The sequence below is a fragment of the Pan troglodytes genome, chromosome 9 (assembly GCF_028858775.2).
Source record: "Pan troglodytes isolate AG18354 chromosome 9, NHGRI_mPanTro3-v2.0_pri, whole genome shotgun sequence".
NCBI lineage: Eukaryota > Metazoa > Chordata > Mammalia > Primates > Hominidae > Pan > Pan troglodytes.
In genome coordinates, this window is record NC_072407.2 from 105173887 (window position 1) to 105198722 (window position 24836).

The following is a 24836-nucleotide window of genomic DNA, read 5'->3' on the forward strand; positions in this document are numbered from 1 at the left end:
TCTCAGCTCACTGCAAGCTCCGCCTCCCGGGTTCATGCCATTCTCCTGCCTCAGCCTCCCGAGTAGCTGGGACTATAGGGGCCCGCCACCACGCACGGCTAATTTTTTTTGTACTTTTAGTAGAGAGAGAGTTTCACCATGTTAGCCAGGATGGTCTCGATCTCCTGACCTTGTGATCCGCCCACCTTGGCCTCCCAAAGTGCTGGGATTACAGGCGTGAGCCACCACACCCGGCCTATTTGTTTCATTTCAAAATAGTGAACAAGTAGATCAATATTTGATGTATTATAAGTACTATATTACAGATGTTCAGGAAGTCTTGTGAAAGCATAGAGGTAGGCAGTTTCAATTCTTTTCCTAGGTAGGGATAGAAGTAGTAGCAGGTAAGTCTTTTCAGAGGAATGATTGATGTGAGTCTGGAAGAGTGTACATATATTTTTCTCAAGTACACAGAGGGTTGGGTGATCATTTCAGTCAGAACGACTACTTAAAAGCAGAGAGGCTTGCTTACTTTAATATGGTAAGTATTCAGTCTGACACAATAGGAGCTCAAAAAATGAATGGTCATAGGTATTTGTATTTACCCTGGAAGAACAACTGGGAAAATCTATTTATATATGCCTTTATTTCTGAGCAGAATTTAGCTGGAATAGGGTGTATAAAGCAGAATGTTGGATAGATAGCAGTATGGCTAGATTGTAACAGAATATATACTATTGTATTGCTTCTGGTTTTCTTGATTGTACTTTTTCTGGGCCTATTTTTGTGGTACAGAATAAGTAGAGTGGGTTTTCCCCACCAAATAAAGTATATTTTTACATGTATTAGTGGAAAGAAGAGGATCTCTATAAAATTAGTTAAGAAATATTTTTAAAGCATCTGCTATGTGCCAAGAATTTTGTGAGGTGCTGGAGACACAAAAATTAAGTTTCCTTAAATGCCTTAGACTCAGCCCAGGGTGTCCACTTGATCTTATTCCCTGAACCGCTCCTTTTTCCACCAACACAGTTAAGAGTGTCCTCCTTTGTCCAACACTGTTCCTTGTAGGATCTGTATTTATTAATTAATTCAACAAGCATTTATTGAGTCCTTGCTGTTTGCTTGGCTCTGTTCTTAGAGCTGTCATTCCAGTTGGAGAGACAGATAACAAACACATAAATATATAATGCAATGTTAGGCAGTGATAGTGATAAATGCCTTGAAGAAGAATAAAACAGAATAAAGATATTGTGACAAAGACTGCTATTTCATACTGACTGGTCAGGTTAGGTATGCCTTGATGAAGAGGTAACATTTGAGAAGAGACATGACATAAAGTAGGCAAAAGAACCATGCAAATGTCTAGAGGAAGACTATTCCAGGGAGAGGGAATGGCAGATGCAGAATTCTAGAAGGAAGCCTCACTTGTTAGGTGAGAATAATAGTAAAAAGGCCAGTTTGGCTCATTCTTTAGTATATTGGGAGACAATTTGAAAGTTTTTAGGTAATAGTTTTGGGATTTTTGGGTTTTATTCTCAGGTGTATTGGGAAGTCATTAGGTTTTGTGTAGGCAAGAGGTGTGATATATGTTTAAAGAAGACCACTCTGGCTGCTTTGAATAGATTATAGGAGGCCATGATTGGAAGCAGAGAGACCAGTTAGGAAATCTGTTGCAGTGGCCTTGCCAAGAGAGGAGAGTGTGTGGATTGGGATGCAATTGATGGGGGTTGGGGAAAGTGGTTGGATTCAAGATATATTTTGAGAGTATAGGCAATAGGCTTTTGCTGATGTGGAATATGAGAGAAGCATTAAGGATATCTCAAGGAATTTTTGGTCTGAGACATGAATAAATTATTGTGGCATATACTGAAAAAAGAAGGAGCAGATTTGGAGAAGTGCAGGAATTAAGAATTTAGTTTTTTAGCATTTAACATGCTTCAGTGAGTTCCTTCTTTCCTATGAGATTGTGAACTTCTTGATTCCAGGGACAACGTTTTATAGTCTATGTTTAATCAGACTTCAGGACATGACTTGGCAAATTGTAGGAACTCAACACTTACTTGTTGATTGTGTGTATTAATACATGAACAAATGCCCTATTGGAGATGAAAAACCAATTTTCTGTTTAAATTTTAGGATTGAGAAAAGTTAACATTTTCACTCAAACAATTAAAAATAAAAAATTAAAAATGAAGTTATTAATTATTACTAATTGGACTTTTACTTTGTAGGTGGCACATTTTTATAATTCTATTGATCAACAAATGATTCAAAGTCAGAGGCCAATGATGTTACAATCTGCCTTAGCATTTGAACAGATAATTAAGGTAAATGGGCTTTTAATTTTATTATAATTAGATTTTACATGTGAAGTGTTTAATTCTTAATTTTCCGGTGTTCCCTTCAGCTTAATATATCAAATGATCTAGATTTTGTTTCGCTTCCAGGGACTTCCTTCAATCTTAGCAAGTAAAATTATTTTTTCTAACTGTAGGTTTAAGTGGTTAGAATATTTCATATATTTTGGTACTGATTTCGATCAATTGCATTGATATAGATAGAAAATGATTTGTATGATGTTATGTTCATTTATCCTCTGAAGTTTGAGGTCCTTATACACAAGCTTCCTTAGACCTTTCCCACCACCTCCCAATTTTGTAATGTAATATTTTTTTCCTTTTTATTTGTGGTTATTTAAATGTCTGTATATAAGAAATTAGGAGGCTGGGTGCAGTGGCTTACGCCTGTCATCCCAGCACTTTCGAGGCCGAGGCGGGCGGATCACCTGACATATGGGGTTTGAGACCAGCCTGGCCAACGTGGTGAAACTCCATCTCAACTAAAAATACAAAAAAATTAGCCAGGCATGGTGGTGGGTGCCTGTAATCCCAGCTACTCGGGAGGCTGAGGCAGGAGAATCACTTGAACCCAGGAGGTGGAGGTTGCAGTGCGTCGAGATCGTGCCACTGCACTCTAGCCTGGGAGACAGAGCGACTCCATCTCAAAAAAAAAGAAAGAAAGAAAAAGAAATTAGGAAAACCCATAATAGTGTTTAAACTGAATGTTACTATGTGACTACTAACTTTTTGAAGTCTATATTTTTAGTCTTCATAGACATGAAATGTTTGACAAAAATAAGCAGAAGAGGTATATACCATTTTATTTTTTTCTATTCGAAAGTGGATAACTAGTTGTGTCAGGATCCTCAGGACCACCCCAGATTCTTTGATTTGCTCAGAGGATCCACAGTACTCAGTGTATGGTCATACTCATAGCAGTATTTATTACGGTGAATGCATACAAAGCAAAATCAGCAAAGGGAAGGGTGCATGATGGGGTGAAGTCCCAAGAAAACAGGTACAAACTTCTAAGAGTCTTCTCCCAGTGGAATCACAGAGGGTGTACTTATTTTTTGCAGCAACAAATTGTAACACGTGAAATTTTGTGTTACTGGAGAAGATCATTAGAGACTCAAAACCTAGGTTTTTATCGGGGATGGCCACGTAGACACTTTCTGCCTAGTATGCACTGAAATTCCAAACTCCCAGAAGGACAGCAAATATTCAGCATAAACCAAATTATTTAGGTACAGTGAGCCACTCTTATCAGAGTGGTAGGAACTCTTCTGAAATCTAAGTTCCCAAATGCCAGCTAAGGGACATCTTTTAAGCAGGTCTTTTGAAGGATGGTAGTCAGACCTGCTATGTTAACTCTTTTCTGCACACTAGTTCTCAAGCTTGATAATTCTAGAAGTTACATCATTCATATTATAGATGTTATTAAAAGCACTTTTTTTCTTGTTGGCAGAGATTAACATGAGTTTATAATGCAAAGTTTAAAAACAGGTAAACAAAAAGAGATGTCGTATAATCATGCCATCAAGAAATGACCATTTTAAGAAGTCTGGTGTACATCCTTTCAAATATTTTTCTATGCAAATTTTTGAAAATGTATGCATATTTTAAAAATGTATGCATAGTTTTGGAAATGGAATCACACTTTATTATTTTTGACCTTTTCCCTCTAATGTATAGATCATTTTAGCTGTAAGTCCTTACAACTTTTTCTTCCCTAATAAATTTGTTTAAAACAAAATCTGTTGATATTTCTGAGGAGGAAACTTATTTTGTAAAATTGTGTTGTGAGAAGTAAATATATTTAACAAGTTAAAGGAGACATAGTAGTGGTTATAAAACTAGGATAGGTGTAGAGAGAACATTAAGGTTCTGTATGATGCTCTACTTACTACATTGTAGAAAATCAGACTGTAATTTATTTATTTTCATATTCTCAAGCAATAGAACAGTAAGTGATATATAGTAATTATTCAGTAAACAATTTTTAATTCATCAGCTATTTATTGAGCATCTCCTATATTCCAGAGACTTACTATGCCTTCATTGACCCCTTCAAGTGAAGTATAGAAACTTTTCTTCTATTTAGGTTTCTTCAGTCTCTCTACTTCCATATATTAGTCTTAAATATTTTCCCTATATACATTGAAACCACTTCAGATGGTGTTATAATTTTTCCCCTAATCATCAAATATGATTTAAAGAACTCATGACAAAAAGGATAGTTTACTATATAGTTATATTTTTTACTTATCCCAATATTCTTTTTTTTTTGAGATGGAGTCTAGCTCTGTCGCCCAGGCTGGAGTGCAGTGGCGCAATCTCGGCTCACTGCAAGCTCTCCCGGGTTCACCCATTCTCCTGCCTCAGCCTCAGAGTAGCTGGCACTACAGGTGCCCACCACCATGCCCGGCTAATTTTTTTTGTATTTTTTAGTAGAGATGGGGTTTCACCGTGTTAGCCAGGATGGTCTCCCCAGTATTCTTTTTTTTTTCCTGAAGTTCTATGCTCCTTTTGATATTTTTTTTTCTTCTTTAAATAAATAACTTCCTTTAGCCATGGTTTAAGATTAGGTGTGCTGGTGACAAATTTGCTTATCTTTCCTTTGTCTGATAATGTTTTCCTGTTTTCCTTTTCCCTCATTCCTGAAGGATATTTTAAATAGATATGAAATGCATATTTGACATTTTTTTTTTAGCACTTTAAACACTTTCCACGTCCTGCTGGCATCCATGATTTCAGCTGACAAACTACTGTCATTTTAATTTGTGTTCCTTTCTGAATAATGTATTGTTTCTCTTTGGCTCCATTCAAGATTTCAAAGAATCTTTGTCTTTAGTTTTCAGAAGTTTAATTATTGTCTAGGAAAGCATAGAATCCTTTTTTAACTTTATCCTATTTGGGGTTTACTCAGCTTCTTGAATCTGTAGGTTTATGTCTTTTGCCACATTTGTTAAGTTTTCAGCTACTGTTTTTTGAATTTATTGTTTTTCTCAGTTTTTCTCTCTTCTTCCTTTTAGGAAGCATGTATATATGTATACACATATAATGCTTAGGAAGCATGTATGTATATATATACAAAATCCTTGGAAGCTAATATATATATTAACTCTTTTGTCTCAAGAGCCTCTGTTCATTTTTCCCTTTATTTTCTCTTTGTTGTTCAAATTACATAAACTCTCTTGATTTTTTCTCAAATGTACTGATTGCATCCTCTGACATCTCCACTCTGCTATTGAGTCCATCCAGCCAGTTTTACATTTCTGTTACTGTATTTTTCAGTTCTATATATTCCACCTCATTTTTTTTATAATTCTATTTTTTCTTGAGATTTTCTGTTTTTCACTAGTTTCAAGAGAATTTGTAACTGCCTGTTGAAGCATTTTTATGATGGCTGCCTTAAAATCCTTGTCAGATAATTCTTATGTCAGATTCATTTCAGTGTTCACATCTGTTACCTTTTCTCATTCAAGTTGTGATTTTTTTTAGCTCTTGGTATCACAGGTGATTTTCCCTTATATTCTGGTCATTTTGGATATTATATTATGATGCATTGTATAATATTTAATTTTTATATTTTAGAAAACAGTCTCTTTGCTGAGAGGGTTGGGTGTGTGTGTGTGTGTGTGTGTGTGTGTGTGTGTGTGTGTGTGTTTGTGTGTGTGTGTTGAGTTTCCTGCTGGACCCTACAGTACCAAAGTGGAGCATTTGTACACTGATTCATTGCAGATGACTGGAATGGAAGTTTAGTGCTCCATTTTAGTTTACTGATACCTTGTTGTGAAAGTGAGGCACCAACTTGGAGGCACCTTGTTGCCTCCAAGCTGGGGTGTAAGCTCAGCTTCCTACTGGGCCCTGTTGACGTTAGGGAGGAGGAGTAGAGGAGTGGAGGGCAGATTCACACCGCTGTGAGTGGGGGTGGGAGCTCAGCTCCTTGTTCAGCCTCATGAATATTACCTTGTCAGGGGGATTGGAACACTGCATGCTTTTGCCGAGGAGGTGATGGAAGATCAGCTTTTTACTTAGTCCCACTGAAACATTAGAAAGGGGTGATTTTCTCCTTGGTGTTAAGCTACAATAGGATGTGTATTGCTAAAAACATTTTCTGTTGTTAGGCTGCTGTTTTCCTAGCCCTTTATAGGAGCTTTTTTAGTCTGTGCCTGTCAGTGGTTCCAGATTGGAAGCTTCTCCAGCGCCCTGTCCTGGATATATAGGAGATAATAAGGAAACCCAGGTTTGTCGTGCCTTAATTCCTCAGGTTTCTAGGCTGTCTGCCTTCTTCATTCTTCCTTTCCGTCACCTTATGCTTGTTTGTTGTGTTATGTCTAGGGCTTTTTTTAGTTGTAAAAGGGAGAAGCTGGAAGAAATGGGCTACTCAATCTTTGCCAGACTGTCTTATCATTTATAAAATGGAAAATTATTATGTGCTTTCTTTGTTGCAGGTCAGAGTTGGGGATAGTTGAACTTTTGATATAGAATATTGAAACTTTTGGAAAAAAGAAATACTTATACATACTAAAGGTTATTCATTGTACCATAGAATTCAAAAACAGGAAGTGGAGGGAAATCACAGATAACTTGGGATAATCCTAAAGAATTAGAAGGCTATATCCAAAAACTCCAAAATGCTGCTGAACGGCTTGCCACTGAAAATAGAAAACTGAGAAAATGGCACACTACATTTTGTGAAAAGGTATATTTTGTTTATAAAATTGAATAAGCTATGAATGATATTATTTAAAAAGTCATTAAGATACAATTTTTAAAAACTTATTTTGAAATAATTTGAGACTTAAAGTTACCAAAATAGTACAGAGAAATCACAATTCCCATTTGCCCAAATTCCCTGTTGTTAACAACTTATATAACCGGAGTAGTTATCAAAACCAGGAAAAAGACTGTTTTGAATTTTACAATTTTCCACTAACATTCTTTTTTTTTTTTTCCAGGATACAATCTAGAATCCAACTCTGCACTTAGTTGTTGAGTCTCTTTAGCCTCCCCTCCTCAGTCTTTTCTTTGTTTTTCATGACTTTGATGAGTACTGATCAGTTATTTTGTAGAATCTCTCTTGATTTGGGTTTATATGATGTTTTCCCATATTAGATTGGGGCTATCTTATTTTGGCAGGAATAGCACAGAAGTGATGTTTTGCCCTTCTCAGTACATTGGTCAAGTATTGATATGTCTTATATAGATTAAGTTAAACTTGATCACTTGGTTAAGGTGGTATCTGTCAGGTTTCTCCACTGAAAAGTTACTATTTTTCCAGCAATACTTTGAGGCTAGCATGCTCTAATTTTTCATAGGTGGTTGTTCTTATGAATATTGATCTGCTTCGGCAGCAACAGCGCTGGAAAGATGGATTACAAGAATTGAGAACTGGCTTAGCAACTGTAGAAGCACAGGTAGAGTATGTTTTATTTTGTGTGTATACTTTGAAATATGACCTTTTCAGAATGTTAAGTACAATATATGAATTGCCGAGAAGTTCATAAAAGTTATCTTTAAATCTTACTAATAAATACCTAATATATTTATAATTTTTGACTGAATTATATATAAAGACCACATATGAACAATCAATTTACATTTAAAAATATAAAAATAAGTTCCTGTAGTGTCTTATGGAATGCCAAATTCCTCAATTCAGAATTTGTAGGTTTTTGTCTTGGTATTTAAATATCTATCACTTGTTAGTTCTCTTCTAGGTGATTGTGATAGCCGTAAAAAACAAAGTTAAGTTTAGGTAGAATCCTAATGATTGAAATAATTTTATTCCAGATTTTTTTCCTTTTTGGAGGTAAAATTTGAGTTCTATTCATATTTTGATATAATAGTTGATGCATATAAAGGTGGCTAGCACAAAGCCTGCTACATAGTAGATGGTAATGGAATCTTAGCAGAATATGAGTTAGATGTCTCACACATTTACATATATTTAATATTTTTCAGTTTTTATAACTTCAAGAAAAGGCAAAAGTACTACTAGAATGGATATATTTATGGTTGTATAGAAGCAAAAAATATGTAAATTCTTATGAGCAATCTACTATTTTAAATCTCATATGTTTTAAAATATGTAGTAGATTTACATTATGTAAGAAGTGGGAAGGGAAGAGAAGAGCTGTACTTGATGGGAATTTTTGAAAAAGGACTAAGAAGTTCACAAAATAAACCAGTATTTGTGGTACTACATCATAAAATAAAGTCCAAATATAAAAGTCATTTAATATTTGCTTGGTTTTTAAATTTTGCTGATCTTTTAAAATAGTATTAATAAGTATGAAGATTAGATTTTCATATTTGTCTCTAAATAAACTTATACGGAGAGTGACAAGGATGTACCTGTTTTACATATTTGAAATGAGTTGGTTTTATTTTTGTGATTATAATTGTGCATTATGTGACATGAAAGTATTAAATGAAAAATCCATTCTACTGCCTAATTTTTAAATTAAAAATGTGAATGTAACATATTAGGGATTCCAAGCAAGTGACATGCATGCATGGAAACAACACTGGAATCATCAACTGTACAAAGCTCTGGAGCATCAGTACCAGATGGGCTTAGAAGCACTTAATGAGAATTTGCCAGAAATAAATATAGACTTAACTTACAAGTAAGATGTTTTTTCATCCCCAATTTAATGTTCATTGTATAATTTTCTAATAATTTATGTTTTAAAGTTATTTATTTACTTTTAGACAGGGACGATTACAATTCAGGCCACCTTTTGAAGAAATCCGGGCTAAATACTATAGAGAAATGAAGAGATTCATCGGCATTCCAAATCAGTTTAAGGGAGTGGGTGAGGCAGGAGATGAATCTATTTTTTCTATTATGATTGATAGAAATGCAAGTGGATTTTTGACGATTTTCAGCAAAGCAGAAGATCTGTTTAGAAGATTGTCAGCTGTTTTACACCAACATAAGGTATAGAACATGTAATGTTCCATCCTTCCATCATAAAATTATTTCTGATTGATTGAATTTACATTAAATGTATACATTAATAGTTTATCTTGTGTGGCATAACATTAAAATATGGTAAAGCAGAGAGCTGGATTCGTAGATACTTATACAACCTAGATTTATACCGCAGAAGAGAAAAAAGTTATGGGAAAGTTTTTTTTTTTTTGTCTTTGATTATTTTGTGACAATTGAGAAACTTTTTTTTTGCTTTTTTATTTTTATTTTTAATTTTTAATTTATTATTTATTTATTTATTTTATTATTATTATACTTTAATTTTTAGGGTACATGTGCACAATGTGCAGGTTAGTTACCTATGTATACATGTGCCATGCTGGTGTGCTGCACCCATTAACTCATCATTTACCATTAGGTATATCTCCTAATAATATCCCTCCCCCCTCCCCCAACCCCACAACAGTCCCCAGAGTGTGATGTTCCCCTTCCTGTGTCCATGTGCTCTCATTGTTCAATTCCCACCTATGAGTGAGAACATGTGGTGTTTGGTTTTTTGTTCTTGCGATAGTTTACTGAGAATGATGATTTCCAATTTCATCCATGTCCCTGCAAAGGACATGAACTCATCATTTTTTATGGCTGCATAGTATTCCATGGTGTAGATGTGCCACATTTTCTTAATCAAGTCTATCATTGTTGGACATTTGGATTGGTTCCAAGTCTTTGCTATTGTGAATAGTGCCGCAATAAACATACATGTGCATGTGTCTTTATAGCAGCATGATTTATAATCCTTTGGGTATATACCCAGTAATGGGATGGCTGGGTCAAATGGTATTTCTAGTTCTAGATCCCCGAGGAATCGCCACACTGACTTCCACAATGGTTGAACTAGTTTACAGTCCCACCAACAGTGTAAAAGTGTTCCTATTTCTCCACATCCTCTCCAGCACCTGTTGTTTCCTGACTTTTTAATGATTGCCATTCTAACTGGTGTGAGATGGTATCTCACTGTGGTTTTGATTTGCATTTCTCTGATGGCCAGTGATGGTGAGCATTTTTTCATGTGTTTTTTGGCTGCATAAATGTCTTCTTTTGAGAAGTGTCTGTTCATGTCCTTTGCCCACTTTTTGATGGAGTGGTTTGTTTTTTTCTTGTAAATTTGTTTGAGTTCATTGTAGATTCTGGATATTAGCCCTTTGTCAGATGAGTAGGTTGCGAAAATTTTCTCCCATTTTGTAGGTTGCCTGTTCACTTTGATGGTAGTTTCTTTTGCTGTGCAGAAGCTCTTTAGTTTAATTAGATCCCATTTGTCAATTTTGTCTTTTGTTGCCATTGCTTTTGGTGTTTTAGACATGAAGTCCTTGCCCATGCCTATGTCCTGAATGGTAATGCCTAGGTTTTCTTCTAGGGTTTTTATGGTTTTAGGTCTAACGTTTAAGTCTTTAATCCATCTTGAATTAATTTTTGTATAAGGTGTAAGGAAGGGATCCAGTTTCAGCTTTCTACATATGGCTAGCCAGTTTTCCCAGCACCATTTATTAAATAGGGAATCCTTTCTCCATTGCTTGTTTTTCTCAGGTTTGTCAAAGATCAGATAGTTGTACATATGCGGCGTTATTTCTGAGGGCTCTGTTCTGTTCCATTGATCTATATCTCTGTTTTGGTACCAGTACCATGTTGTTTTGGTTACTGTAGCCTTGTAATATAGTTTGAAGTCAGGTAGTGTGATGCCTCCAGCTTTGTTCTTTTGGCTTAGGATTGACTTGGCAATGTGGGCTCTTTTTTGGTTCCATATGAACTTTAAAGTAGTTTTTTCCAATTCTGTGAAGAAAGTCACTGGTAGCTTGATGGGGATGGCATTGAATCTATAAATTACCTTGGGCAGTATGGCCATTTTCACGATGTTGATTCTTCCTACCCATGAGCATGGAATGTTCTTCCATTTGTTTGTATCCTCTTTTATTTCCTTGAGCAGTGGTTTGTAGTTCTCCTTGAAGAGGTCCTTCATGTCCCTTGTAAGTTGGATTCCTAGGTATTTTATTCTCTTTGAAGCAATTGTGAATGGGAGTTCACTCATGATTTGGCTCTCTGTTTGTCTGTTATTGGTGTATAAAAATGCTTGTGATTTTTGTACATTGATTTTGTATCCTGAGACTTTGCTGAAGTTGCTTATCAGCTTAAGGAGATTTTGGGCTGAGATAATGGGGTTTTCTAGATATCCAATCATGTGATCTGCAAACAGGGGCAATTTGACTTCTTCTTTTCCTAATTGAATACCCTTTATTTCCTTCTCCTGCCTAATTGCCCTGGGCAGAACTTCCAACATTATGTTGAATAGGAGTGGTGAGAGAGGGCATCCCTGTCTTGTGCCAGTTTTGAAAGGGAATGCTTCCAGTTTTTGCCCATTCAGTATGATATTGGCTGTGGGTTTGTCATAGATAGCTCTTATTATTTTGAGATACATCCCATCAAGAGTTTTTAGCATGAAGCGTTGTTGAATTTTGTCAAAGGCCTTTTCTGTATCTATTGAGATAATCATGTGGTTTTTGTCTTTGGTTCTGTTTATATGCTGGATTACATGTATTGATTTGTGTATATTGAACTAGCCTTGCATCCCAGGGATGAAGCCCACTTGATCATGGTGGATAAGCTTTTTGATGTGCTGCTGGATTTGGTTTGCCAGTATTTTATTGAGGATTTTTGCATCGATGTTCATCAAGGATATTGGTCTAAAATTCTCTTTTTTGGTTGTGTCTCTGCCCAGCTTTGGTATCAGGATGATGCTGGCCTCATAAAATGAGTTAGGGAGGATTCCCTCTTTTTCTATTGATTGGAATAGTTTCAGAAGGAATGGTACCAGTTCCTCCTTGTACCTGTGGTAGAATTCGGCTGTGAATCCATCTGGTCCTGGACTCTTTTTGGTTGGTAAGCTATTGATTATTGCCACAATTTCAGAGCCTGTTATTGGTCTCTTCAGAGATTCAACTTCTTCCTGGTTTAGTCTTGGGAGGGTGTATGTGTCGAGGAATTTATCCATTTCTTCTAGATTTTCTAGTTTATTTGCGTAGAGGTGTTTGTAGTATTCTCTGATGGTAGTTTGTATTTCTGTGGGATCGGTGGTCATATCCCCTTTTTCATTTTTTATTGCATCTATTTGATTCTTCTCTCTTTTTTTCTTTATTAGTCTTGCTAGCGGTCTATCAATTTTGTTGATCCTTTCAAAAAACCAGCTCCTGGATTCATTAATTTTTTGCAGGGTTTTTTGTGTCTCTATTTCCTTCAGTTCTGCTCTGATTTTAGTTATTTCTTGCCTTCTGCTGGCTTTTGAATGTGTTTGCTCTTGCTTTTCTAGTTCTTTTAATTGTGATGTTAGGGTGTCAATTTTGGATCTTTCCTGCTTTCTCTTGTGGGTATTTAGTGCTATAAATTTCCCTCTGCACACTGCTTTGAATGCATCCCAGAGATTCTGGTATATTGTGTCTTTGTTCTCGTTGGTTTCAAAGAACATCTTTATTTCTGCCTTCGTTTAGTTATGTACCCAGTAGTCATTCAGGAGCAGTTTGTTCAGTTTCCATGTAGTTGAGCGGTTTTGAGTGAGTTTCTTAATCCTGAGTTCTAGTTTGATTGCACTGTGGTCTGAGAGACAGTTTGTTATAATTTCTGTTCTTTTACATTTGCTGAGGAGAGCTTTACTTCCAAGTATGTGGTCAATTTTGGAATAGGTGTGGTGTGGTGCTGAAAAAAATGTATATTCTGTTGATTTGGGGTGGAGAGTTCTGTAGATGTCTATTAGGTCTGCTTGGTGCAGAGCTGAGTTCAATTCTTGGGTATCCTTGTTGACTTTCTGTCTCGTTGATCTGTCTAATGTTGACAGTGGGGTGTTAAAGTCTTCCATTATTATTGTGTGGGAGTCTGTGTCTCTTTGTAGGTCACTCAGGACTTGCTTTATGAATCTGGGTGCTCCTGTATTGAGAGCATATATATTTAGGATGGTTAGCTCTTCTTGTTGAATTGATCCCTTTACCATTATGTAATGGGCTTCTTTGTCTCTTTTGATCTTTGTTGGTTTAAAGTCTGTTTTATCAGAGACTAGGATTGAAACCCCTGCCTTTTTTTGTTTTCCATTTGCTTGGTTAGATCTTCCTCCATACTTTTATTTTGAGCCTATGTTGTCTCTGCACATAAGATGGGTTTCCTGAATACAGCACACTGATGGGTCTTGACTCTTTATCCAATTTGCCAGTCTGTGTCTTTTAATTGTGTCTTTAATATTTACATTTAAAGTTAATATTGTTATGTGTGAATTTGATCCTGTCATTATGATGTTAGCTGGTTATTTTGCTCGTTAGTTGATGCAGTTTCTTCCTAGTCTCGATGGTCTTTACATTTTGGCATGATTTTGCAGCGGCTGGTACCGGTTGTTCCTTTCCATGTTGAGTGCTTCCTTCAGGAACTCTTTTAGGGCAGGCCTGGTGGTGACAAAATCTCTCAGCATTTGCTTGTCTGTAAAGTATTTTTTTTCTCCTTCACTTATGAAGCTTAGTTTGGCTGGATATGAAAGTCTGGGTTGAAACTTCTTTTCTTTAAGAATGTTGAATATTGGCCCCCACTCTCTTCTGGCTTGTAGAGTTTCTGCCGAGAGATCCCCTGTTAGTCTGATGAGCTTCCCTTTGTGGGTAACCCGACCTTTCTCTCTGACTGCCCTTACCATTTTTTCCTTCATTTCAACTTTGGTGAATCTGACAATTATGTGTCTTGGAGTTGCTCTTCTCGAGGAGTATCTTTGTGACGTTCTCTGTATTTCCTGAATCTGAATGTTGGCCTGCCTTGCTAGACTGGGGAAGTTCTCCTGGATAATATCCTGCAGAGTGTTTTCCAACTTGGTTCCATTCTCCCCATCACTTTCAGGTACACCAATCAGACGTAGATTTGGTCTTTTCACATAGTCCCATATTTCTTGGAGGCTTTGTTCGTTTCTTTTTATTCCTTTTTCTCTAAACTTCCCTTCTTGCTTCATTTCATTCATTTCATGTTCCATCACTGATACCCTTTCTTCCAGTTGATCGCATCGGCTCCTGAGGCTTCTGCATTCTTCATGTAGTTCTCGAGTCTTGGCTTTCAGCTCCATCAGCTCCTTTAAACACTTCTCTGTATTGGTTATTCTAGTTATACATTAGTCTAAATTTTTTTCAAAGTTTTTAACTTCTTTGCCTTTGGTTTGAATTTCCTCCTGTAGCTCGGAGTAATTTGATCGTCTGAAGCCTTCTTCTCTCAACTCGTCAAAGTCATTCTCCGTCTAGCTTTGTTCCGTTGCTGGTGAGGAACTGCATTCCTTTGGAGGAGGAGTGGCACTCTGCTTTTTAGAGTTTCCAGTTTTTCTGCTCTGTTTTTTTCCCCATCTTTGTGGTTTTATCTACTTTTGGTCTTCAATGATGGTGATGTACAGATGGGTTTTTGGTGTGGATGTCCTTTCTTTTTGTTAGTTTTCCTTCTACCAGACAGGACCCTCAACTGTAGGTCTGTTGGAGTTTGCTAGAGGTGCACTCCAGACCCTGTTTGCCTGGGTATCAGTAGCAGTGGCTACAGAACAGCAGATTTTCGTGAACCACGAATGCTGCTGTCTGATCCTTCCTCTGGAAGTTTTGTCTCAGAGGAGTACCCGGCCGTGTGAGGTGTCAGTCTGCCCCTACTGGGGGGTGCCTCCCAGTTAGGCTGCTCAGGGGTCAGGGGTCAGGGACCCACTTGAGGAGGCAGTCTGCCCGTTCTCAGATCTCCAGATGCATGCTGGGAGAACCATTGCTCTCTTCAAAGCTGTCAGACAGGGACATTTAATTCTGCAGAGGTTACTGCTGTCTTTTTGTTTGTCTGTGCCCTGCCCCCAGAAGTGGAGCCTACAGAGGCAGGCAGGCCTCCTTGAGCTGTGGTGGGCTCCACCCAGTTCAAGCTTCCCACCTGCTTTGTTTACCTAAGCAAGCCTGGGCAATGGCGGGCGCCCCTCCCCCAGCCTCGCTGCCACCTTGCAGTTTGATCTCAGACTGCTGTGCTAGCAGTCAGCGAGACTCCGTGGGCATAGGACCCTCCGAGCCAGGTGCAGGATATAATCTCCTGGTGCGCCGTTTTTTAAGCCCATCGGAAAAGTGTAGTATTAGGGTGGGAGTGACCTGATTTTCCAGGTGCCGTCTGTCACCCCTTTCTTTGACTAGGAAAGGGAGCTCCCTGACTCCTTGCACTTCGCGAATGAGGCAATGCCTCACCCTGCTTCGGCTCGCGCACGATGCGCTGCACCCACTGTCCTGCACCCACTGTCTGGCACTCCCTAGTGAGATGAACCTGGTACCTCAGATGGAAATGCAGAAATCACCTGTCTTCTGCGTCGCTCATGCTGGGAACTGTAGATGGGAGCTGTTCCTATTCGGCCATCTTCGCTTTTTATTTTTTAAAATAGTTGTGTCATCTTGGCGGGTTGGGCGTGGTGGCTCATGCCTGTAATCCTGGCACTTTGGGATGCTGAGGCTAATGGATCATTTGAGGTCAGGAGTTTGAGACCAGCCTCGTCAACATGGCGAAACATCATCTTTATTAAAATACAAAAATTATCTGGGCATGGTGGTGGTCACCTGTAATCCCAATTACCATGGAGGCTGAAGTAGGAGAATCATTTAAACCAGGGAGGTGGAGGTTTCAGTGAGCTTAGATCGCACCACTGTACTCCAGGCTGGGTGGCAGAGCGAGACTCCATGTCAAGAAAAAAAGAAAATGTGTCAGTTTAGAATGTGATATGGTTCTGTTGTGTCAATTTGAATTCTTCTTCTGAAGCCCTCAAATGTTACTGAAATCAGGGCTATTTAACAGCTTATTTCCGTTTAAGTATATCATCCCAACTAACTTTAAGTGTAAACTAATTGTATTTCTCATTTGTATTGATCCTGAGACATATGACTGAAAATTTGACCAGTTTCTTAACTGCCACTGCAATACTTCTGTGTCTTAGATTTCTAGGATGAATCTGGACCCTTTCAGATTTGTAGCCTATAGTGACTCTTGATTTTGCAGAAATGATTCCACCTTTGAAGTTTTGTATTATTTAATTTGAGAAGAGAATCTAAACAGAGGGTTTATATAATTTTCTTTAAAAGTTTATGATCACTGCATTTGCATATTAAATCTCTTTTTTCTGTTTATTCTTTAGGCTGTGCAGTAATGATTATATTACTTAAATTGACACTTGAATACCTCATATTTTCCTCTTTTTATTGGTTTTAATAGTTGAATCCTATTCTATTATATGTTAACGTATTGGTTCTGTGTCTTTAATAATACTTTTTTTCTTTCTTTAAATAGGAATGGATTGTAATTGGGCAAGTTGATATGGAAGCTCTGGTGGAAAAGCATCTTTTTACTGTACATGATTGGGAGAAAAATTTTAAAGCATTAAAAATAAAAGGGAAAGAAGTAGAACGACTTCCAAGGTATTGGAGGTTAATGTAGTACTTACGTACCATAATAATTTTTTGACATGGACAGTAAGGGAGCTCTCTACTTAGTGGCATTGAAGTCACATCAGCTTCTTGCCTCCTCCAGATCTCATTTATGACACTTGAGTATCATCTAGGTAGGGCATTACAGATAATAAAACAAGTTTTCCTTCTAGAAGCTCTGCTGGCGGAGACCTATTTAGGTAAAATAGACTGAAGAAAGAGGCTTCTATCTTCATCTGGTATGAAGAGCTATGTTTGATATGCATTGGCACAATCTCAGTATGGTTAGAAGCTACTGGTGAGAGCATACTAGAGAATATAAAGCTAGTGACATTTCACTCTGCTTTTGTACTGCTCTGCTTCCTTTCAAGATGTCCTGGAAGGCACACAACATAGTGCTGCATCTAAGTATTGCCCTAAATGTGGACAAAAGCCTCTGAGGGGCAACTCAGCTACTTGAGAATATAGTCTCCTTGTATTTGAAATACTCACCACTAGAACCACTCTTAGTAATAAGTTCCATGAAAGGCCTTGTGTAATCATGCATATGTCACCTATAAAGGATAATATCACTTTTATTAATTTATGTTTTCATTCTTTCAATAAATACTTAGTGCGCATTTATAAAATGCAAAACTTTGTGCTTTAGGAGTACGAAGAGGAAGAAGACAGAGGACCTAAGATGAATTGCTTATTCTCTGGTAGTGCAATAAGACAAATATATTTGATGATTAAGTCAAGTACACACAGGGGTTAAGTAAGTGGGCTCTGGAGTTAGGCAGCTGTTACCAGCTGTATGACTGACAGTCATTGAAATTGTGAACCTAAATTTCTTTAGCTTTAAAATATTAGCAACCGCGGTGGCTCACGCCTGTAATCCCAGCACTTTGGGAGGCCGAGGCGGGCGGATCACAAGGTCAGGAGATCGAGGCCATCCTGGCTAACACGGTGAAACCCCGTCTCTACTAAAAATACAAAAAATTAGCCGGGCGTGGTAGCGGGCGCCTGTAGTCCCAGCTACTCAGGAGGCTGAGGCAGGAGAATGGCGTGAACCCGGGAGGCGGAGCTTGCAGTGAGCCGAGATCGCGCCACTGCACTCCAGCCTGGGCGACTGAGCGAGACTCCGTCTCAAAAAAAAAAAAAAAAAAAAAAAAATATTAGCAACAATAGTTATTAATCTCATAGTATTTTGAGATAAGTAAGTGTTTCCATATAAGTAACTGGCACAGGGTATATTTTCAATAAATATTAGTTACTTTTAATTGTGATTAATATCAGGTGGTGGAATAGTCTATATTCCATATTAAAACTGAACTAAAACTATGGGGATTCAGAGGATGATGACATCCCCTCTGTCTGGGACAAAATCAAGGAAAATCTTTGTTAGGATAGTAACACTGGAACTAGGATTTTGACAGGTGCAAATGAAAATGGGAGGGTAAAAAAGAACCTCTTAGCAAAAGGAATTGTGTGCTGAAAAGATGAAGTTGGTTAATTGAAAATGTTATTAGAGTTAATGTTTTATTAGGGACTAGAGGGAGATGATCCTGGAAAGGTGTAGATAAGGTATAGATCTGGGAGTCTTACATTCAAAAATAGAGAATTTGGATTTTATTCATTTTGGGATGATTAGCCTTTAAAGGGTTCTAAACAGGAGTGTGTCAGTACCAAAGCTGTTCATTAGGAAATTTAATCTGGAAACACAGATATATGGTGGGATAAAGAGATCCTGGAGGCAGACTGGCTAGTCTGTCAGTCATCCAGAAGACCAGTAATAATAATGATAATAATAATAATAATTTTTTGAGACAGAGTCTTGCTGTGTCACCCAGGCTGGAGTGTAGTGGCATGATATCTGCTCACTGCAACCTCCACCTCTTGGGTTTAAGTGATTCCCCTGCCTCAGCCTCCTGAGTAGCTGGGACTACAGGCACGTGCCACCACGCCTGGCTAATTTTTTGTATTTTTAGTAGAGGTGGGGTTTATTATGTTGGCCAGGCTGCTCTCCAACTCTTGACCTGAGGTGATCTGCCCACCTTGGCCTCCCAGAGTGCTGGGATTACAGGCATGAACCACCATGCCTGGCCATAATAATTAATTGAATTATCTTGCTGGTGCTCAAAATGAGGAGGAGGAAATAGTATGAGGAATTAAGTTTTATTTATTGGAGGAAGATGAGGGATTAGGAATAGGAAGAGACAAATGACTTGAGGGTTTGAGCGTGGGTGATTTGGATACTGGTAGTACCATTAATATTAGTTTAAAGTAAGGAAAAGATAGTGCTTTTGTAGTGCTTGCACATGGGGGTTTTCTTCTCTATTGGGCCTTGCCTTTGATCCCAATCTTGCCCATCTTCTTTGACTTAATGCTGTCACCTGACTGCCTAAGAACCTCTACTGCTTCCTCTACTATTTTTTTGTCCCTTACTATAGATAGCTTTCCTATTTATGATCCTTGCCAAAAGAAAAAAAAATAAAAACAACAATGCCTATCCCACACTGTATTTTTCATTTTGTCATTCTTGCTAACAAATTAACATGTATTCATCTAAGTGAATACATACATATGCACATACCAAACATACACATTTATTTTATCGGTACTTTTTGGAAATGCTGTAAGATTAGAAAAGCTGTGTTCTAGTGATGTATTTTAGATAGTATCATAAGAAAATCATTTTTGAATATGCATCTTTGATATATAATGAGTCATCTTCCATTTCTATCTATGGCTGAACAGAATCTCAGTTTCATATTGTGAATATTTTCAAATGAAAGATGAATGTTAGCCTTGTCCACAGCACTCTGTAGTTAGTGAGTAAAACTTCTTTGCTGTAATTAGATCACTTTATGTTAATTCATTAGCAAAATACAGTATAATATAATCTTTTAGGTTTTCCAAAATCACATATCTTCATGTATCAAGTATCATAAATCATGAGTCTTTACGTGTCAGGATTTCAGAAATTTTATAACTTCATGTGTCAAGAAAATTGGCTGTTATATATAGCTTTTGGTTGTTAAGAACTGTAGTTTAAACTTCTCCAGCTAGTAGGTGATTGAGAATAAATAAGTAAAACTTTAAAAGAAAATTATATTTTCAAATAAAATGGTACGTAATTAAAACATATAATTTGCCTCTTAAGGATCTCACCTGGCTCTATGCTTTAAGAAAGGCAAATAGCTTTCCGAATAACCTTTTTGACCAAAGTTTTCAGATTTGTTTTAACTTTGTATAATTTAAGATAAATATGAGATTTTCCTCAGATGACTGAGTCTGGATCAGCTTCTCTTTGGTTAGGACATTACAATTTGCATTGGGGTACAATGGAAATAATTACTCATTTAAAAACTTTATACTTGTTTTCTGATTATTAAAATAGTACATTTGTTTTATAAATTGTTTTAAATGTAGTGAAGTACAGAGACAATTCATGTTAATATTTGATGTTTTGGACATATTAATACACTTATAAAATGTAGATTATATTATATCCTGCTATTTGTTTGTTTGTTTGTTTATTTTTTGAGACTGAATCTCACTCTGTCGCCCATGCTGGAGTGCAGTAGTGTGATCTTGGCTTACTGCAACCTCTGCCTTCTGGGTTCAAGCAATTCTCCTACCTCAGCCTCCTGAGTACCTGGGATTACAGGCGTGCGCCACCATGCCTGGCTAATTTTTATATTTTTAGTAGAGACAGGGGTCTCACCATGTGGGCCAGGCTGGTTCTGAACTCCTGACCTCAGGCGATCCACCTGCTTCTGCCTCCTAAAGTGCTAGGATTACAGGTCACTGTGCCTGGCCTATTCTGCTATTTTTATGGAATACTATTTCATCGGTATTTTGCCATGTTATCATCTGCACATCAAAAATGTGATTTTTAATTATAGGTATATATAAAAATTTATTTTGCCATTTCTATATTTATCTTGTTTCAAACTTTTCACTATTATAGTCAGTGCTTTCATGAAAATGCTTGTGTATAAATCTTGGAGCCTGCCTTGAAATGTGTCTTAGGATAAATTCTAAAGGTAGAGTTGTTAAGACAAAGGATATGCCAGTTTAAAATTATTTGACATGTACATTGCTCTTTACAAAGATTGCATTGTTTTATATTCTAACAGTTCTGGGAATTCTGTTTGCCCACACAATTGAAGATTCAGAGTAACCATTCATTACATTTTTTTTCAATTTGATAAGTGTAAAATGATGTCTTATCATTTTATTGTTTTAGTGCTTTAATAATCTAAATTCACTTTCTATCTATATTTAATTTTGCCTTATTTTTATTGTTTGTATTTTGGCTACAGGATAGTAAATTTATTTTATAAATATTTAAATAGGTGTGTTACATGCTGTGACAAGAGAAGCTCATTAATATTTAAATATATTCTTTTGACACTTTACTAATTCATAACGTACCACTTTTTTTGAAGCTGATATGCTGGATGATTAAACTTCTAGTATTATAACAAAATGATTGCTCAATGAAAAACTTCAAAATAGTATGTGTAAGGCATTTTTGCTAAATTAAATCTAAATGTGCTTAAAGATCACCATATTACTGCTGACATACATTTTTAAGTGTATTACATGAAATCATTATAATATTATATGAGACTCTTTTCCTCTAATTAGTCTTTTCCATGTCAAAATATGTCCATTGACATTTTTCAGTGCTGTCAAGGTAGATTGTTTAAATATTAATTGCAACCCCGTGAAGACTGTGATTGATGATCTCATCCAGAAGTTATTTGATCTGCTTGTTCTTTCTTTGAAGAAGTCCATACAGGGTAAATACACATTTTAATTTTTATTTTTACTTAATTTGATATGTAGAAGCATGTACTTTGATAGTTATAAAATTTGAATTTCGATGATCATTAAAAACCAAAACTGAACTAATTTTAAAAAAGCAGGAAAAGTCCATATTCAATCATTTGGAGGTCTAAAATGAAGACATCTTTATTATTTGCAGTCTGAGCTAGTATTAGATTGTTGCATTTGTAGCTGAGAAAGGTAGTAATTCTGATATAATGTATTTCTGCTTATCTCCTCAAATGACAAAGTATTTTTCAAAATACCACAGTTTCTTCTTTTTCTTTAAAACTGAGATGTTTTAGTATGTTGTTTAAAAGACGAAAATTGCAATAATGCATTTTAAGCTTTTCTTAAAATTTTTAAATACAACGTGAAACAACTAAACTTTCATGGGAAGAAATTTCTTTGCTTATTCCACATCTTGAAATTTTGTTTTATGAAAGCAAATGATAATTTAGAACTTATTGTATTCCATGTACTGATTACTTCTACCACCCCATGATTTAGAAATTATGTAATTTAGTATTTTTGATGGTAATAATTACATTTCTTGTATTTCAATGTTACCACTCAGCTCATTTACATGAAATTGATACATTTGTTACTGAGGCTATGGAAGTCTTAACAATTATGCCCCAGTCTGTGGAAGAAATTGGTGATGCAAATCTACGATATAGTAAGTTACAAGAACGGAAGCCAGAGGTGAGAATCACAAAGTAAAATTATTATTATTACTTTTTACTGCATGGAAAATGTTTAAATTAGGTAATTTTATGTCATTATTTACAAATATATAATCTCAACATTATAAGGAGGTCCACAATAGTCTGGCTTACCTGGTTAGCTCATGATTAGACTCTTGGCTGGGCATGGTGGCTCATGCCTGTAATCTCAGCACTTTGGGAGGCCAAGGCAGGCAGATCACGAGGTTGGGAGTTCGAGACCAGCCTGACCAACATGGTCAAACCCCGTATCTGTTAAAAATACAAAAATTAGCCGGTTGTGGTGGTGGGTGCCTGTAATCCCAGCTATTCAGGAGGCTGAGGCAGGAGAATCTCTTGAACCTGGGAGGCAGAGGTTGCAGTGAGCCAAGATCGTGCCACTGCACTCCAGCCTGGGTGACAGAGCGAGACTCTGTCTCAAAATAAATAAATAAATAAGTAAATAAATAAATAAATAAATAGACTTTTGATGCACTATTGGTGTAATGAAACAGTAATAGTATTGTTTTCAGATCTATTTGCAGTCTATTTTATGATGTGGCATATTAGAGTAAAAGTAAACTTAAATAATTCATACTATTACCTTTAGAGTTATAACTTTAGGATGCAAAAGTATGAAGTTAAGAGCTAAACTAGGAGTACACATATACACATACATACATAATGGAAGAGTTCATAATTAAATACAAAGGAGAATGGTAAAGATTCATAAAAAACTATCCAGAAGGCTAGAGCCCAGAATAGACAAGCCAAAGTTTTATAACATATTATAGAGATTTTAGTTATGTTTGGAGCAAGAAGGAGAAATAATTCAAATTAGTGTACAAACTTATGTGCCCCCACTTAAAATTATAAAGAGAGATTCAAGGTGAATAAAATAACATACCACTGCAGTGGAAAGAATTACAGACTTTTATGTGATAGACTTAAAGGTATTAAAGAGGGTTTAAAGGTGAATAAAATAATGTATCCATCTAGTAGAAGGAATTAACTAAAATAGGAATGGTTATGAGCTGTGGCAGTTAGCAGAGGCATTTGACTGATATGTATGGATCACTTGATGTATTCCAGGCATTGTACTAGGAGTTGGGGATGCAGCTGTGAACATATTCTATTCTCATGGAACATACACGTGTGTGCGTGTGTGTGTGTGTGTGAGAGAGAGAGTGAGCAAAAGAGGATAGAGAGAGAGGGAGGAGAGAAGTGAGGATGAGTATGCTCAACTAGGGGTTATTACTTAGGGTGGGTGATCATGGGATATCTTCTCAGAGAGATGACATTTGAGCTGAGACCTGAAAGATAAGAAAGAGCCAACCATTCTGAGATTTGGGGACAGATCATTCCTAAAACAATGAATAGCATGTACAAAGATCTTAAGGTAGAGAAGGAGCTTGGTATGCTTAAGGAACAGATAGATGTAAACAGTATCAAGAGAGTTAATTATTAAGAGAGCATAGTATTCAAGGAAGAGAATGGTATGAGGTGCAATTGGAAAGAGAGGCAAGGGCCAGATTACGAAGATGCTTTTAGAAATTGTAAGAAGTTCGTATTTTATTCTGAGTGTAATAAGAAAGTCTTTAGAGGGCTTTAAGTGGGGGAGTGACACAATATCTCTGACATTTTGAAGTGATGACTCTAGATGCTCTGTGGAAAATGAATTGGAGGGAGACAATAGTGGTGGACAGGCCAGTTAGTAGGATATTACAATATGATAGACAAGAGATGATGGAAGCTTGTATCATGTAGTGGTAGTGGAGATAGAACTATATCTCCACTGATTGATGATGTATAGGGGTGGGTGTGGTTAGAGAAAGATAAATCAAAATGTGTCTTAGGAGTTTGGCTTGAGCAGCTGGGAAAATATTGGTGCCATTTCCTGAAATAGGGATGACTAGAGGAGCAACTGGAGTTTAGAAGTGGTGGAGATTGAGTTGTCTGGTAGAAATCAAATGAGGAATGTGGAATTTAGAGTAAAGGTAAGGACTACAAACACAAATTTTGAAGTCTTCTTTCTATCTATGATACTTAAGCCTTGGGATTGGCTTAGACCAACTGGTAGATAATAAACACAGGGTGTAAGACCAGGCTTGAACTTTGCAAAATTTAGACTTCAAGCATAGGATGAGGAGCAAAGGACATAAATGGAGTGGGAGGAAAGACAAGAGATTGTAGTGTCACAAAAGCTAAAGGAGAAATTGATGTTGTTTGCTGGGAACAGCAAGCAATTAGGTATTATAAGAGGTAATATGTGAGGTAGGAAGTGGCATGAGATAATAAAAGAACTAGGCAGAATCTTCATGTGAGCCATATCAGGGACCTTAGAATCTCATATTCTGTGGGCACTGGGGAGCTGTTGCTGGATTTTATATAGCAAAGTATTATATAATTCTCTTTTGGTATGTCTGTTTGTTGGTATGTGGATTTGAGTGGTAGGACTGGAGGTAGGTAGACTAGGAAACTATGGTGATATGTTTTACAGGCTAACTGGAGTTCTGTTCACGTGTAGAAAATTAAAATCCTGAGGTGTCCAATCATAGTTCACTGC

The 24836-nt window shown here is 36.8% G+C and overlaps 1 protein-coding gene across 4 annotated transcripts in view; it reads left to right on the top strand.

The window, feature by feature from the left end:
- DYNC2H1 (dynein cytoplasmic 2 heavy chain 1) overlaps positions 1 to 24836 on the top strand; it is a 374133-nt gene that overhangs the window by 17563 nt on the left and 331734 nt on the right. For all 4 annotated transcript variants that reach the window (XM_063784470.1, XM_063784471.1, XM_063784472.1 and 1 more), the window contains exons 13-20: positions 2211 to 2306; positions 6874 to 7026; positions 7643 to 7741; positions 8817 to 8956; positions 9042 to 9270; positions 16612 to 16739; positions 21426 to 21541; positions 22144 to 22271. In XM_063784470.1, coding sequence (XP_063640540.1) covers positions 2211 to 2306; positions 6874 to 7026; positions 7643 to 7741; positions 8817 to 8956; positions 9042 to 9270; positions 16612 to 16739; positions 21426 to 21541; positions 22144 to 22271 — 1089 coding nt within the window. The remainder of the gene's footprint in view (positions 1 to 2210; positions 2307 to 6873; positions 7027 to 7642; positions 7742 to 8816; positions 8957 to 9041; positions 9271 to 16611; positions 16740 to 21425; positions 21542 to 22143; positions 22272 to 24836) is intronic.